The 16,369-nt window shown below is 36.6% G+C and overlaps 1 protein-coding gene across 4 annotated transcripts in view; it reads right to left on the reverse strand.

Annotated features, from left to right (window-relative positions):
• Window positions 1–1,892: 1,892 nt before the first annotated feature.
• The window catches only part of LOC115214533 (PDZ and LIM domain protein Zasp), a 154,126-nt gene continuing 139,649 nt past the window's right edge, over window positions 1,893–16,369 (reverse strand). For 2 of the 4 annotated variants that reach the window (XM_029783734.2, XM_029783736.2), the window contains 7 exons: window positions 15,701–15,925; window positions 12,569–12,639; window positions 11,654–11,903; window positions 10,679–10,865; window positions 9,379–9,499; window positions 8,921–9,036; window positions 1,893–4,124 (listed from right to left, as the gene is read on the reverse strand). In XM_029783734.2, the coding sequence (XP_029639594.1) occupies window positions 4,047–4,124; window positions 8,921–9,036; window positions 9,379–9,499; window positions 10,679–10,865; window positions 11,654–11,903; window positions 12,569–12,639; window positions 15,701–15,925 (1,048 nt within the window). In that variant the 3' untranslated portion in view covers window positions 1,893–4,046. The remainder of the gene's footprint in view (window positions 4,125–8,920; window positions 9,037–9,378; window positions 9,500–10,678; window positions 10,866–11,653; window positions 11,904–12,568; window positions 12,640–15,700; window positions 15,926–16,369) is intronic. The other 2 variants (XM_029783737.2, XM_036504907.1) reach the window with 1 other exon arrangement.

Below are 16,369 nucleotides of genomic sequence, written 5' to 3' on the forward strand. Positions count from 1 at the left end.
TTGTCTGCTGTTACGTTCTGAGTTCAAATTCTGCACTGGGGTCAATGTAATCGACTTAATCCCTTCGTCTGTCACCTCTATGTTTAGCCCCCTGTGGCTAATAAAATTCTTTTACTTGTTTCAGTCATTTTGACTAGAGCACCTTTTTTAGTCAAAGAAATCAACCCCTGGACTTATTCTTTGTAAGCCTGGTACTTATTCTATTGGTCTCCTTTGCTGAACTGCTAAGTCATGAGGATGTAAACACACCAAGATTGGTTGTCAAGCGAAGGTGGATAGACAAACACAGACACACACACACATTTGACAGGCTTCTTTCAGTTTCCATCTACCAAATCCACTCACAAGGCTTTGGTTGGCCCGAGGCTATAGTAGAAGACACTTGCCCAAGGTGCCATGCAGTGGAACTAACCCAGAACCATGTGGTTGGGAAGCAAGCTTCTTATCACACAACCACACCTTTGTGTTCCTTTGTTATTTATTTAAGGTCAAATTAGGTTAAAATATTTAATCCTGAAATATAAACTTTCAACATATTCTTTTATGATTAGTTGCTATGTTTCAAACATTTCTGTCAGCACTGTTGTGTTGTTGAAGACTGTGGCTTAAAATTTGCATATATCACATTTCTGGCAATAATACACAATAATAATTTTCTTCCTAAGCTGCCTCCTTTTAGCTGGAGCTAGTTTTGTGATGTTAATTTATTTTTTGAAGAAAAACAAAAAAGAATTGTTGTTCTCTCAGAAAATGAGGTTAATATTACAAATGGGATGGTAAATGAACCAACAGTAATATTGTAATAAGTAAATAAAATAAATGTACAACATTTTCCAGTTTCATGATTCTAAATACAAAGAGATGTCAAGTTAAAATAATTAAATGTGTTTGCTGAGTAAAGACTGAAACAGTGTTTGGGAAATCTGCTAGTATTTACTTTTTAGCCCATTTGTTACCATATTTCTGTTGAAATGCAGTGTGTTTGTTTCACCACATTTTGAAAATTAATGAATTTAGTAAAATAACTTAATCATTATTAAGCTGGTGTTTAGTACATAAATTAAGAAGAAATTTTGAAGGAAGCACCTGGTTCAAATGTATGAACAGGAAACTTGTAACTAGAACCAGGAGTGATCTCAGGCAGGTAGGTATCAAAAGAGTTAAAGAACTTTAAAATTGGGTTCAAATTATAAGATGCATGTGAGGGATGATGTACAACAATCTCTCCCTCAACAATTCCAAAACAATATAACACTTGAAATGAATATGAACTCATGACCTAGTAATCCAATAAGCATGACACACCAAGTGAAATGCTTAGCAATTGTTCATCTGTTTTTAAATTCTGAGTTCAAATTCCGCCGAGGTTGACTTTTCCTTTATCCCTTTGGGGTCGATAAATTAAGTACCGGTTGCGTACTGACATTAATCTAATCGACTGGCTCCCACCAAAATTTTGGGCCTTGTGACTAGAGTAAAAAAGAATAACCACGACAAGGTGATCATCATTTAACAGCCATTTTCCATGCTGGAATGGTTTTAACAGCTGTATGCCCTTCCTAATGCCAACCACTTGACATTAGGATGCTCTTTTGTAGCACCAGGACTTGTGAGGATTGCCAAGTAACTTGTAAACAAGACCCCTTGACTGCATGGGGATGTAGTAGTGAGAGCAGCGGCTTTATTCCAGGTGTTGAGAGGCTAGAGAGGTAAGATAAAGGGACTTGCTGTAGAGATAGCTACCTGATCCCCAAAGGGATGGAGGGAACAGCTGTCCAATGCACAAACATATCTGTTAGTATAAAAAAATATAAATAGCCTAAAATAGTCAGGTTGAAATTTAGATGAAATTAAAAGAAATCAATAAAAAAAAAATCAATAACATGAAGACAAAATGTTTTATTTTTGTTTATTGGGGAAAAACCCAGAATAATGGCCAGAAGGCACCATTTTAAATGCTGAGTCATTGTAATATAAAAGAAAATAAGGTAACGTAATAGTAAGATAAAATAATAAGCTGTTGAGAGGAGTAAAAAAAAAAAGGAAACAGTACACTCGGAGTATCTACATTCATGGAAGGAGAGAGGAGTCAGTTGTTGTATTTATACTTTCTACTGAATAATGGTCTTAAATATAGCCCATGGATGTTGTTGACTGATTGGGCACAAGGGTTCTTTAGAATTGTAAAGACGTTGCACACCTGGTTTTCCAGGACTTTACCATATGTAACGTGGTTCTTTTCATCATGACTTAATAATATTAAACTAATAACGTTGTTGGTGATAGAAATAAAAGTTTTATTGATGGATTTGTATTTCTTTTAAATTTTATTCAAATGGATTTTAAAAAAACAAATGGAAACTTAAAAGTTGTTAAACAAAACGAACAGACAAGACAAAAATTTAAGTTGAAAGGACAAAATGGGACCGGTTGTTTAAAGATCTAAATTAATGACAGCCTTTTATAAGTGCACTAATTTATATGAGATTTTTAATATAACTGATTGTAGCCTCATACAAAGTTTCAGTCAGCAGTGACTTAAGGCACAGCTAATTAAATAGCACCACCTGGTAAAAGGATGAACAAAAAATTATAGATTTCTGAGAGGTTCTCCATCCATGTACTAGAAACCAGGTTAATTGTTGTTTGACTGAAGTGATTGGACAAGTATCAGTGTATTCAATACCAATAAAAGTTGTAAATTTAATCAAAAGAAAAAAAATGCTATCTGTGGATATCTTTTTTCATTCATGAAATTTGAATTAATCATTCAAATTCTTCAGGTCTATAGCTACAATGTTAGCAGGATATATTATTTCATAGCATACAAGTCCTAAGTTTAGAGGCACAGTTAAACTGAAATATATACAAATCAGCATTTATATAAATATATATATAAAATATAGAGGTTATCAGTAAAATTGATATTTAAAAAATATTTTATATAAAATTTTGATAAAATGTTGCTATAGAAATAATTTTATAGGCACTTATGGGAATAGTTTTATCAATAGTGTTTTGATAATCATTTCCACAAAGAAAAGAATTTAGCTTTGCAAAAATTCCAGTAAAACACATGTAAAAAAAAAATGTACAAAAAAAATCATAAAACGCAAAATAAGATTATTAGAAAGAAATAATTAAATATTTCCTTAAATGGAGGCTATTTGTATTATTAAAGTAAAATTAAACTGAAGTTAAACAAATCCCTTGAATCTTCAATGAATTAAAAAGAAAAAAGTAACACAATGACCTTCAGCAAGAGTAAGTTTCTTTCTTTTTCTCTCTCCATTCTCTAAAAATATAAATTGTCACATAACTTACTAAACCAGCTAAAGTAGAGGCAATAAGTTTTTCCATTTTTGTTTAAAAATTGTTTCCACCATAAAAATTTTACAGCAGATACTATTTTATTCCTACAGAATAAAGCAAAGATACAAATTTAAATAACAATAACAGAAATTAATAATTCATAATAATAATAATTTGGTTTTGCATTTGATATAACTGAAATTATTATTATTAAAAGAAAAGAAAAAAAAAAGAAGTAGCAGCAGTTTGTAAATGGTAACTCACCAATGTATATTGTCTTATGCTCAACGAAAAAAAATATCAAAACAGGAGGAGTTGACTTGTTTATAATTTTTTGTAGTTTTTTTTCTTTTTTTTTCTTCTCTAAGATCAAGGCAGCAGTAAAGCATTGATGATTTCATGCCAGAAGATCATATTTTAGAAAAATGCAGATCTATATATGGTCAAGAGACAGGTCTTGTACCATGACTAAAAGGGAAGAGAGTTTTCAAAGAAAACAAGATTTACAGAGGGTCATGAACAGCACTTGAAAGTAAGGGTTTAAGGGAAAGTTATTTTTTTAAAAATCACTGATTAAAAAAAACCTTTTAAAAAGTATAAATTGTTAGAGTTAAATTAAGTTCTCAGATGTAATCAAGATACTGTGAAAGGGGTGGGGGGGGGGAAGGCAGCATCATTTTTTTTGTCTTTTTATTTCTTTAAAATTTCTATTTCAACTTAAACCATTTTCTGGTTTATCTTGCATGCTTTTTGCAGTATGGTTTGCCAGTTTTAGCATAGAAGGGTTGACCTTCAAGGCTAACTTGGCAAGTCTGGAAAAAAAAGAACAAAAACAAAATTAGTTATAAAGGAAGAAAAATGTTCAACAATTCTGAATTCTACAATAAAGCAAGAAAAAAAAACTGTTGAAAATTAATTTTACTTTTAATATATGTAAAACATCTTTAAGGAAAAAATAATTAAATTAGATTAAATTCAAATATCTGACATTATGAGTCCAAGAAGCACTATATATTCTACTATATGTAACATTAATTCACCTTCACCTTTCTCCAATGAATCAAACAACATCCTTTTATGCACTACTAGCAGCATAGCCTGGCGTTGCCTGGGTATGTAAGAGCCCCTAGTAGGCAACGACTAATCCCAATCGAGTCCTTTCCCTCTAGGGAACGAAGGCGCATGTGTAGGTTGCAATGTCTTCTCTTCACTCCCAAATAACTATCAAACAGCTATCGATAATTCAACCCAACCAATTCCTACCAGGAAGAAATTACATTCGAGACTTTACCCCCAACACCACCACTTCTGCTAATAGCTGCTGCAGCCGCAAGTTATTCGAATACTTTTTTTGTTTAAACTTTCTTTATAACTACCACCCCAAACGTTTTACCTTAAATTTTTGACGTGCCCTCTGACGCTACTTGCAAACTCTTGGTTTATTATAAACCGCTTTTGTTGTGTGCACCAAAAACCCTTTTCCATTCGTTTCTTCAGTTTGGTCACTTTTGACTTTTTCGTTGTTGTCACTCAAATTGCTGCCCGCTTTTTTGCCGTTTTTGTACATTTTTATACATTTTGATGTTGCATATAAAAAGCTTAGATTCTCGACCCCATGTTGAATTTATCAATTTTTTTCAGAACTGGGGGAACTTTTCAAAATTCTCGCTGCGTTAGTTTTGAATTATGACATTGGGCTATGTGTGTGTCAAGTTTCATCAGAATCGGTTGAAAGCCGTGGTCAGGGTGAGGGTACAACCTGACAGACACACAGACAGACAAATTGCTGTTTATATATAGAGAGATGCTTGTCTCTTCTCCACTGCACCCCTGCAGCCCAATACCACTCTCATCTTTCTCTCCTGTTCTCCTACTGCCATTCTGTCACTCCCCTATATATCCATGTTTCACTACTTACTGCTTTCCCCTTTCCTTGCTATCTCTCCCTTTGCACTCTCACAAACTTCCTGCTTGCTCACACACACTGTCCAATCTTCTACAACGCCATTTACATTTATCTCTCTCTCTTTCTAACTATGTATTTTCTCTACAGCAAGACACCACTTTCTGTCCTGTTGTCATGAAGCCATCTCCCTCAACATCACTCCCCCTCTCTGTTGAAGGATCTTTGTCTTGCAAGTTATTTGGTTACCTTGCTAGTGCTGATGCCACATAAAAAGTACCCAGCACACACTGTAAAGTGGTTGGCATTAAGAAGGGCATTCAGCTGTAGAAACTATGCCAAAGCAGACTAGAGCTTGGCACAGTAGTTTGGCATGCCAGCTTATGTTAAACTGTCCAACCCATGCAAGCATAGAAAATGGATGTTAAATGATGACATTAATAATAATAATAATCCTTCCTATTATAGCACAAGACCTGACGTTTTAGGGGAAAGGGCAAGTTAATTACATTGACCCCAGCACTTGACTGAGGCCAAGTTGACCTCAATGGAATTTGAACTCAGAACATAAAAACAGATGAAAAGCTGCAAAGCATTTGGCCCATCATGTGAATGATTCTGCCAGTTCACTGCCTTAAATAATAATAATCCTTTCTACAATAGGCACAAGGCCTGAAATTTTGGTGTGAGGGGGACTAGTCAATTACATCAACCCCAATGGTCAACTGGTACTTAATTTACCAGCCCCAAAAGGATGAAAGGCAAAGTCGACCTCGGCGTAATTTGAACTCAGAACATAGCAATGGGCGAAGTACCACTAAGCATTTTGCCCAGCATGCAAATGATTCAGCCAGCTTGCCACCTTAATAATAATAATATATATATATATATATAGATGCCAGCGCCGCCTGACTGGCGTCTGTGTCGGTGACACCTAAAAGCACCAACCGATCGTGGCTGTTTGCCAGCCTCCTCTGGCCCCTGTGCCGGTGGCACATAAAAAGCACCCACTACACTCACAGAGTGGTTGGCGTTAGGAAGGGCATCCAGCTGTACAAACAATGCCAGATCAGACTGGAGCCTGGTGCAGCCTCCTGGCTTTTCAAACTCATGCTAGCATGGAAAACGGACGTTAAACAATGATGATGATGATGATATATATATAGGAGAGGAGCTTTCTCCGTCCGGGTTGCGGATCCGTGGAACAAGCTGCCAGACGAGATGGTGAAGATGCCGACGACCGCTTTGTTCAAAGCCTCCCTGGACATCAAGTGGCCTGAACTCTTTACATGAACACCACCCTGTACTTAACTCCATGTCCCCCTACATGGCCTTGCTATTTGCTTTTGAGCCAAATTAACTAACTAACTAACTAACATATATAAAGAAACTGAGAAAAAAGTCAGGGCCTAGCTAGAGAGATGAAGACATCGTAGAAAACAAAGCTAAGAATTGTTCGTGTTGAAATTGGTGCACTTGGTATAACCCTCAATGGCTATTTTACAGGCTGAAGGATTTTGAAGTTGAGACCTACACTGTAGACCAGTAGATACATGCCATGCTGTGTTCTGTAAGAATCCTAAGAGGGAACTTGTAACCAAAACTCAAGACATCATCCCCACCACCAGATAAAGTAGCATATAATAGTTTCATAATAATATTTCTTTCTAATTTTGACACAAGGCCACAAATGTTTTTCAAGGCGAAGGCAAGTAGATTACATAAGGATGAAAGATGATCTTGGTGGATTTTGATCTCAAATCATAGACAGCAAGGAAAAATGCCACTTAGCATTTTGTCCAGTTTGCCACCTTGTTGTTGTTGTTGTTGTTGATGATGATAATCCTTTCTGCTACAGATAAAAGGCCTGAAATTTTTTGGGAAGGGAGTAGTTGATTACATCAACCCCAGTGCTAAACAGGTGCTTATTCCATCAACCACTGAAATGATGAAAAGCAAAGTCAAGTTCAGTAGAATTTGAACTCAGAATGTAATGATGGATAAAACATCATGAAGCATTTTGCCCAGCGTGCTTAAAATAATCCTTTCCACAATAGGCACAAGGCCTGAAATTTTAGGGGAGGGGCTAGTCAATTACATCGACCCCCCCAGTATGTAACTGGTACTTATTTGACCTCGAAAAGATGAAAGGCAAAGTCAACCCCAGTAGAATTTGAATTCAGAATGTAAAGACGGATGAAATACTGATAAGCATTTCACCCAGTGTGCTAACAATTCTGCCAGCTCACTGCTTTAACAATAATAATAATAATAATAATAATAATCATCATCATCGTCGTTTAGCGTCCGTTTTCCACGCTAGCATGGGTTGGACGGTTCTACTGGGGTCTGTGAAGCCAGAAGGCTTCATCAGGCCCAGTCAAATCTGGCAGTGTTTCTATGGCTGGATGCCCTTCCTAACGCCAACCACTCCGTGAGTTTAGTGGGTGCTTTTTACGTGCCACCCGCACAGGTGCCAGACAGAGCTGGCAAACGGCCACGAACAGATGGTGCTTTTTATGTGCCACCGGCACAAGGGCCATGCGAGGCTGGCAACGGACACGAAACGGGGCGGTGCTGGCAACGGTCGCGAAACGGAAGGTTCTCTTACATGCCACCGGCACTGGTAACACATCTGCAATTTCCATTGATCGATTTCCATTCTGATCCCCACTTGCCTCAACGGGTCTTCACAAGTAGAGTTTCGACATGTCACCGGCACTGGTAATAAATGCCCTGATGCAGTATCGGGAAGTGTTATCATGTACATTGTTTTATCTTGGTATAAAAGTTGGGCTACAGCAAATATTCTGCTCAATACCAGATTTGCTTGTCAGTTATTTGACCTTAACCAGTTGAGCATGTCCCTTAGTGGCTGATGATATGTGCATCTCTGATCACGAGCAGAAGTAGTGGGGAAGAATCATAGCCATGTATTGAGAGGAATTCTTTGGGGTTTGGATAATTCACTTCTGGAAACAGGTCTACACTTAGTGAGGTACCATCCACTCTTGCCATTTTCGCAACTTTCACACACCCTTCAGTAAACTCACTCAAGGATAGCACTTCCCTCTCCACTCTCAATTTCCTTTTCCAGGGAAACTTGAAGAAGTCAATGAGGGCACTACCAAAGAGGAATGTATCTGTCCTCATGCCTTTCAGCCTTGTCCACCGAACCCCTTTCTCCACAGCCACCAGGCAAAGGAAAACTGCCTTGCTTGTCTGATTGGAGGAGGGTGGCAGTGCAATTATCACCTCAGACTTGGCTGACAGACGGATCCGTCCCACACGACAGCAACTATTTGACATAACCCCACAAGTCAGCAATGTCCGGACACTGAATGAAGGTGTGCAGAATGGTTTTGTCACTCTGCATGCACCTTGGACAGGCCTGTCTGACAACACATCCATGACTGTAGAGTTTATGACTGTAGCAGCCCCTGTTAGCACTGCCAAGCCAAGGACATGCAGAAATTACTCATGATAGTTTCTGACTGGAAAGTCCTCTGGAACAGACTAGCCAGTTCGTTCTTGTTGGTGCCCAGAGTCTCCCTGAGAATGCTGCACTTCTCTGCAACTAATCCTCTATAAATTTCTAAAGCAGAATATCCACTGATCTCATTTCCCAACTGGTAGAGGGCTGTGAGTGCCTGATGACATAATAATAATAATAATAATAACAACAACAACAACAATAATACGTACTGTACAGACAAAGCAGTCAGAATGGTAGCTATGATCCATTGCCTCAACCCATCTATCTCCAGGATCAATAGGATATTTACACCCAAAGCAAATGGCTTGGAACATTTCCTTCCAGTCTGGAAAATAAAATTGGAAAAGTTTATGAGTGTTATGACAAATGAAAGAAGGAATAGAGAATATTGAGAAAAGAAAGGAGAGGAGCAAGATAAAGAGGGTGAAGAGAAAATTGTGAGTTAGTCTCATACATCCACACACACATGAACAAGTGTCAGTGTCTGATGATGACAATATAACAATGTATATTATAGCTGAGGTGTGAAAAGTGACATGCACCCACACAATAAAAGAGAAAGTGATACCCACACACAGTGTTGGTGTCAGTGTGTGGTGGTAATGATGTAAAAACGTTTAGTATGTCTTAGGTGCAGAAAAAAAAAGACAAACAGTTGCATACTCACGAGGATCACAATAGAACTCCCCATCTTCTATGTGGAAGCTGCTGCCTCCAATTGGCTTCCTACACTGAGCGCACAAGAAACAATTGGGATGGAAAGTAGTGTTCATAGCATTCACACATTCCTGTAAAAAAGAAAATATTAATATATTATATATAAACATTAATTAAAGATTAGAGAGATACAAAAAAAAAAATTAATATCTCTTATCTTTTACCTGTTCCAGTCATTAGATTGTGGCTGTGCTGAGGCACCACCTTGAACTTTTAGTCAAATGAAATCAGCACCAGAACTTTTTTTTTCTCTTTTAAAGCCTGGTACTCATTCTATTGATCACTTTTGCTGAACTGCTAAGTTAAAGTGACATAAACTCACCAACACGAGTTGTCAAGTGATGGAAGTGGGGGTAACAAACACAGACACATATATAATATATATATATATATACACACACACACTAGGCTTCTTTCAGTTTCCATCCACTCACAAGGCTTTGCTCAGCCTGAACCTGTAGAAGACACTTGCACAAGGTGCCATGAAGTGGGACTGAACCCAGAACCATATGGTGGACAAGCAAGCTTCTTACTACACAGCCACACCTACGATTATAATGTTTTTGGACTACATTACCCTTTTCTGTTCAAATAGCTGAAGAGGTTGAAAAGGCAGACCTAAGGATCAGCTCTGAAATAACCAGGGTGAGGCAGGCTAGTAAGCAAGGAGAGATGCAAATTACTGTGAATCAAGAATCCACTGAAGACGTTAGAAGTTAGCTTCATCCATCTAGGCAGTATTATTACTACTGATGGAGATATCGAGGCTGATGTCAACTCCAGAATTGGGTGTGCAGCAGCAGTGTTAAAAGGAATTAGCAAGATCTAGACCAGCACTCCAATTAGCAATCATGTGAAGATCCTATTGCATCAGAGCCTATAGCATCTTGCCAACAGCAATCTATGCAGGAGGAAATAACTGCCAAGATCACTCAGAGGGTGAATCACCAATGATATCTATGCAGAATACTCAAGATGATTTACAGGGACAGAATCATAAACTCTGAAGTTTTAAGAAAAGCCAATCTGTGCATCTTGCAGGAAATTGTAGTAGAAAGAAGAGTAAAACTTGCAGCTCATGTTTTCCAACTGCTAGAAGAATGACTGTCCAAAATTGCTATACTTCTAAATTTTGAAATGTGCTTAAAATCTTTTTAGATTTAGGATTTATAAACTGTAGTTAAGAGCATCTTTTCTTTGTATAGTTTTTTGACAATTTCAGTCCCGCAAGAAATTTTTAAAGTACTTACCCCAATGATTACTTGGTTACATTTATGGCAGTGAGGAGCAAAGTAGAGCTCGTAGTCCTTCTCACAATAAAGGAAGCCACCTTCTTCAACGAAACCAATGTCAAAGAGCTTAACACCACAGTTAGGGTTAGCACAAACGAAGTGAGCAGGACACCAACTTTTTCCCATGGCCAATACAAATGGTCCTCTGTAATAAAATACAAAGACAGATAAGAAAATTTCTTTGTTATGTGAAAATATATCTCCACAATTCCTTCATAAAAAAATTGAGGTTTTCTGTAAGCTCTTAGCACCAATGAAGTTTTCAACTTATTGTAGTGATTCAAATGAAGTACTGGTTATCCATTTGCTTTCTCATAGTCTAAGAATGCATACTACTGAAACTATGTGTCTCCAAAAGGTACCAATTCTGTATGGCTTACCACAATGAGCCATATCTCTCTACAGTACTTATTTGCAGTTAGATGTTTGCCAGGTATTAGATTAAAGTGCCAGTGACAATAAACACACACTGATGATTTAGTAAGTCTTAAATCATGAAATCCAACAAAGTTAAATTAAGTTATGTATGACCTGGTGGTTAGGCTGTTGCACTTATGATCTGGCAACTCTAGTTTCAATTCTTAGGCAGGTAGTGTATTATATTCTTGAGCAAAACACTTAATTTCATGTTGCTCCAGTCCACTTAGCTGTAAATGGATAACCCAGGGATGGATTGGTGTTCTGTTTAGTGGGAATGTTGGCATGCTCACCTGGCCAGCTGAGTGACATCATTTGAAAGCTACAACAATGCAAGGAAGTGCATTGTGACCAGCAGTGTATAACAACACACATACATGTGTGTATATATATATATATATATATATATATATATATATATATATATATATATATGTTGTTATAATGATAAGTGAAGTGTAATGATGATGATGATGATAAAAGTGGCTGTGATTCACACAAAAGAAATAAACAGACCTAATTGGAGTTCCACAAGCGGCACAGACAGGGATCCTACCACTCTGATCAGGGTTTTTATAGACAGCATCGCCTTTCTTGCCTTTCGTAGCACCTTGTCCAGTTGGTTTAGGGGGTCCAGAAGGTAACTTAGGCTTGGTTACAGCTTGAGGCCTATGGACTGGTGGTGGTGGTGGTGCTTTTGGTACAATCGCAGGAGCTGGTGGAGGTGGTGGTGCTCTTGGAGTATGAGCAGCTTGCTTGGGAAGAGCTAAGCAAAAGAAAATTTTGTGGGTTCACATTGAGGAAGGCTGACAGAAGGATATTAAAAAACAGGATATGAGATAAAATAGGGAAATTATTAAATAAATATTTCTGCTTATCATTTTACATAGTATATACATTATATATACACATAACATGCATACATATGCATGACACAATCATAGACAATATCACATACACACAATCTGGTACTCCATCGGTTACAACAATGAGAGTTCCACTTGATCCAATCAATGGAACAGCTTGCTTGTGAAATTAACATGTAAGTGGCTGAGCACTCCACAGACATGAGTAAATTTAATGTAGTTCTCAGAGAGATTCAGCATGATACAGAATATGACAAGACTGGCCCTTTGAAAAATAGGTAGAACACATTTTTGCCAGCTGAGTGGACACAGTCACACAGACAATCACACATACACACAGATAATTACATACACAACCAGGCACATAATTACACACCAAATCCACTCACAAGTCTTTGGTTGACTTGGGGGTACAGTAGAAGACACTTGCATAAAGTGACATGCTGTGGGAGTGAACCCAAGACTACATGGTTGGAAAGCAAGCTTCTTAACCACACAGCCATGCTTGCACCAGTAACAATAGTTACAAAAATAAATAAATAAAATTTTAAAAATCACAACTTACAGAAAAGTTGAACTTGTGGTGGAGGTGGTGCAGGAGCTGCAGGTGGCGGCGTGTAGCTTGCCACTGGGGCCCTGTTGGTGACAAGACAGACAGATCAGATATAGTTATTGTTTGTAAATAGTTAGGCCATTCTCCAAGGTGTATTTTGACAAATCCCATCTAATGTTAAATTCACTAATTAGTTAGATATTTATTGTTATTATTCGATATTCTAATCATTGTAAATTATTATTGCTGTAGTAATGAAATAACTACAAATTCTTCTATTCCTGAATATTTGCAAAACATTTTGTACAAGTTGACATAGAAATAATAACAGCAACAATAATAATGACTTCAAATTTTGCCACAAGGACAGCAATTTTGGGGGAGGGGATGAATCAATTACATCAATCCTTACTACTCAACTGGTACTTATTTTATTGACTCCGAAAGGACGAAAGGCAAAGTCGACCGTGGCCGAATTTGAACTCAGAATGGAGCGGCAAGCGAAATACTGCTAAGCATTTCATCCAGCATGCTGATGATTCTGCCAGCTTGCTACCTTAATAATAATAATAATAATCATACTCCTTTTTGCTACAGGCACAAGGCCAGTGCTTTTGAAGGGAGGGAGCAAGTTGATTACATCAACCCCAGTACTTGTACTTTATCTTACCGACCCTGAAAGTATGAAAGGTCAAGTTACCCTCTGGTGAACTTTGAACATAAATAGATGAAAGTAAAGCCATTAAGCATTTTGTGCAATGCCTTAAGAATTCTGTCAGGTTGCTACCTTAATACAATAAAGGTTTCAAATTTTGGAACAAGACCAGCATTTAGGGGTGGGAGTAAGTCAATTTCACTGACCCCAGAGTTCAAGTGGTACTAATGTTATTGAGCCCAAAAGGATGAAAGGCAAAGTCAACCTGGGTGGAACTTGAACTAAGAAAGTAGTGATGGATCAAATGGCGCTAAGCATTTTGTCTAACACGCTAACGACTCTACCAGCTCACTGCCTTCATATAATAATAATGATAAGCTTATTGCATAGCATGTTATGAAAGTAGTAGAATGTTACACTACAGAAAAATTCTGTTTATTAAAACAATGTGTGTGTGTGTGTAATTACAACATCTGTTTGTATTTTTAAAATCTTGAGATTTTAATACTTTCTATTAAAATAAATGTAGAAAAGATATCAAAATCCACAATGTCTGTAGTACTTTTCTTCAAACTTTTTAGGAGGAGACCAAATACTTTCAATAAAATTTTTTAAATTTCCTGCCAAATGTGAAAAACTCTGAGAAATTCTTGGAATAGTCTATAGGTTTATGGAACAACACTTAGAGTATTGGTCTCAAGCAATTTAGTCAATCAAATGCTAAACTGCAAATTGGAAGGGAAACTACTTACTCCTCTTCCAAATGATTATCTTAAATCACTTTATGAACATTGATAATAACGGGAATACAGAGCTATATGTATACGTCTTGTTACTTGGTAATGCTTCATTTACTCCCTTTATACCAAAATTAGAAACCATTAAAGGTGGCAAGCTGGTAGAATTGTTTGCACATTAGACAAAATGCTAAGCACATTTTCTCTGGTTCATTGCATTCTAAGTTCAACTTTATCTTTTGTCTTTCAGGAGTCAATAACATAAGTACTAGGGTTGATGTAATAGACATGCCCCTCCCCTTAAAACTGCTGGCCTTGTGCAAAATTAGAAAGAACTATTATCATCACTATAATAATAATAATGATAATAATAATAACAACTGAGGGTAGTACTATCATTTTACTAATATGGAAATTTGGATATTGTTGTATGTTGGCACAACTTTTTAAACAAGCACTTGCTCTTTCATTACTGATAACCACCTATCTTTACAGCAGAGATGAAATTTCTTGCCAGTCAGGTAAGCTGAAGCAAGCAGTGTTTTGTTGTTTATCCATGGGAAAACACAATAGCTGTAAATAATGTTTGAACTGATGACCTGGTAGCAAACAGTTCAGTACTTTACAGCAATTGTTCTATGCACTACTAATAACTAGTTTTCCTGTATGTCACCCTGTAATGTACTTAGACACATTGTCGATATTTCCTAGGGTCATTAGGTGTTTCAAGTCTCAACTTCAGACAATCTCATTCAGGCAACCCAACCAGAGTTGATCAAGCTCTAGCGTGTGTCTAGATATAATATCCATTCTTTTAAAAGAGATCTTAATAGTTGAGACTTCAGTATTAATTTGTAAGATAGGCACAAGGCCATGCATTTTAAGAAAAAAGTATGGTTGATCATATTGACTTTAGTACAGTAGTACCTCGGTTTTCATCTATCTTTAAACCATGATCCTGAAGTGACTTGTATATATAAGGGAACTATTACTGTGTATATATATATCAGAGAATGTATATAAGTCAAAACAATTTGTTGGCCTTTTATGGTTTTTTTAAATAATTGTTTATGTTATATAATATTATGTCATATTATATTCATAGCATATCATGTAATATTGTAATATAAATAAATTATTGGATTGTCAATAATAACTCTCTATATAATTTATCTTCGTAATTGCATTATACCCATATTTATATGGTATCCAACTGATGTACCAGTGAATTGGATGTTTCACACACCCCTTTCCTCAGTTTGTTACTATATATATAAAGCATGATTTATTTGTGATCAGAGACATTCATAGACCAAGGTACTACTGTATTAAATGGGTATGAGAAAGACAGGAGATAAAGCATGATTTATTCACGATCAGAGTTGTTAAAAAACCGTGATACTACTGCATTTGCATTTCTCCAATCCCTCGGAGGGAAGAAAAGCAATGGACCTTGGTAAGATTTGAAATCAGAGGAGTGAAGAGAAATAAGAATTTAATATAGTATGGAATTTTGTTCACTACTATCAAACTACCTCAGTATATTGCTGGTACTTAGTTTTGTCACTTTTCGGATGGGTGACAAGTGAAGTGAACCCTGGTGGAATTTGACTTCAGATTATGGAAGGACAAGACTTAATAATGGGGAGTAATTAGACCATTCTTCCACACAAACACTGTAGGGATCAATATTGAAAAAGGAAAAAATTTAAAAGGTAGTTTCAAGAACTGATTAAGATTTGTTACTCCTACCCATCTAGTTTTTCTTGAAGACGCTTGAAAGTTTTAGAATATAATGGCACTGCTGTTGTATCTGCTTGATCACTTTCTCCATGTATCAGTTTGTAAGTCTCTGATGGTTTATACAAAATCCGACCCTCACCATCATACTCAACACCAGATTTCTCTGCATCTACAGACACAGAGGAATCATTTGTCAAGCTAGATTTCCTTACATCACCATTCTCTTTAGAATCTCTGAAAAAACATAGCATGCACTATTCATGCAAAAACAACAACAACAACAGCAATATTGAAACAATATCATGCTTAAAATAGATATAAGAAAACACACACACAAACACACACACAACACATGACAAATAAGAAAATATAACATACAATAATAAGTTATTAAAAAAAATCAGCTAAAAGTAATGACATAGTAAATGCATGCGGAGAAAAATAAAGATAAAAAGTAAAAAAAAAGAATGCATATAATTATCTTTTGAGGTAAAATAACCAAATGATGATGATGATGAAACATTTGTCTAAATACAGCCACTTCCATTTGATGTAATATTCACAATTATCACCATCATTGTAGTATTAATGCCTAAATCATTGTTTCTAAATTCTCTTTGTCCTATGCCCCTCCATCAGTGGGGCATAGACCCCCACCTTCAGAAATACTAATCTAAA

This window comes from Octopus sinensis, linkage group LG7 (genome assembly GCF_006345805.1).
Source record: "Octopus sinensis linkage group LG7, ASM634580v1, whole genome shotgun sequence".
In the NCBI taxonomy this organism is placed as follows: domain Eukaryota; kingdom Metazoa; phylum Mollusca; class Cephalopoda; order Octopoda; family Octopodidae; genus Octopus; species Octopus sinensis.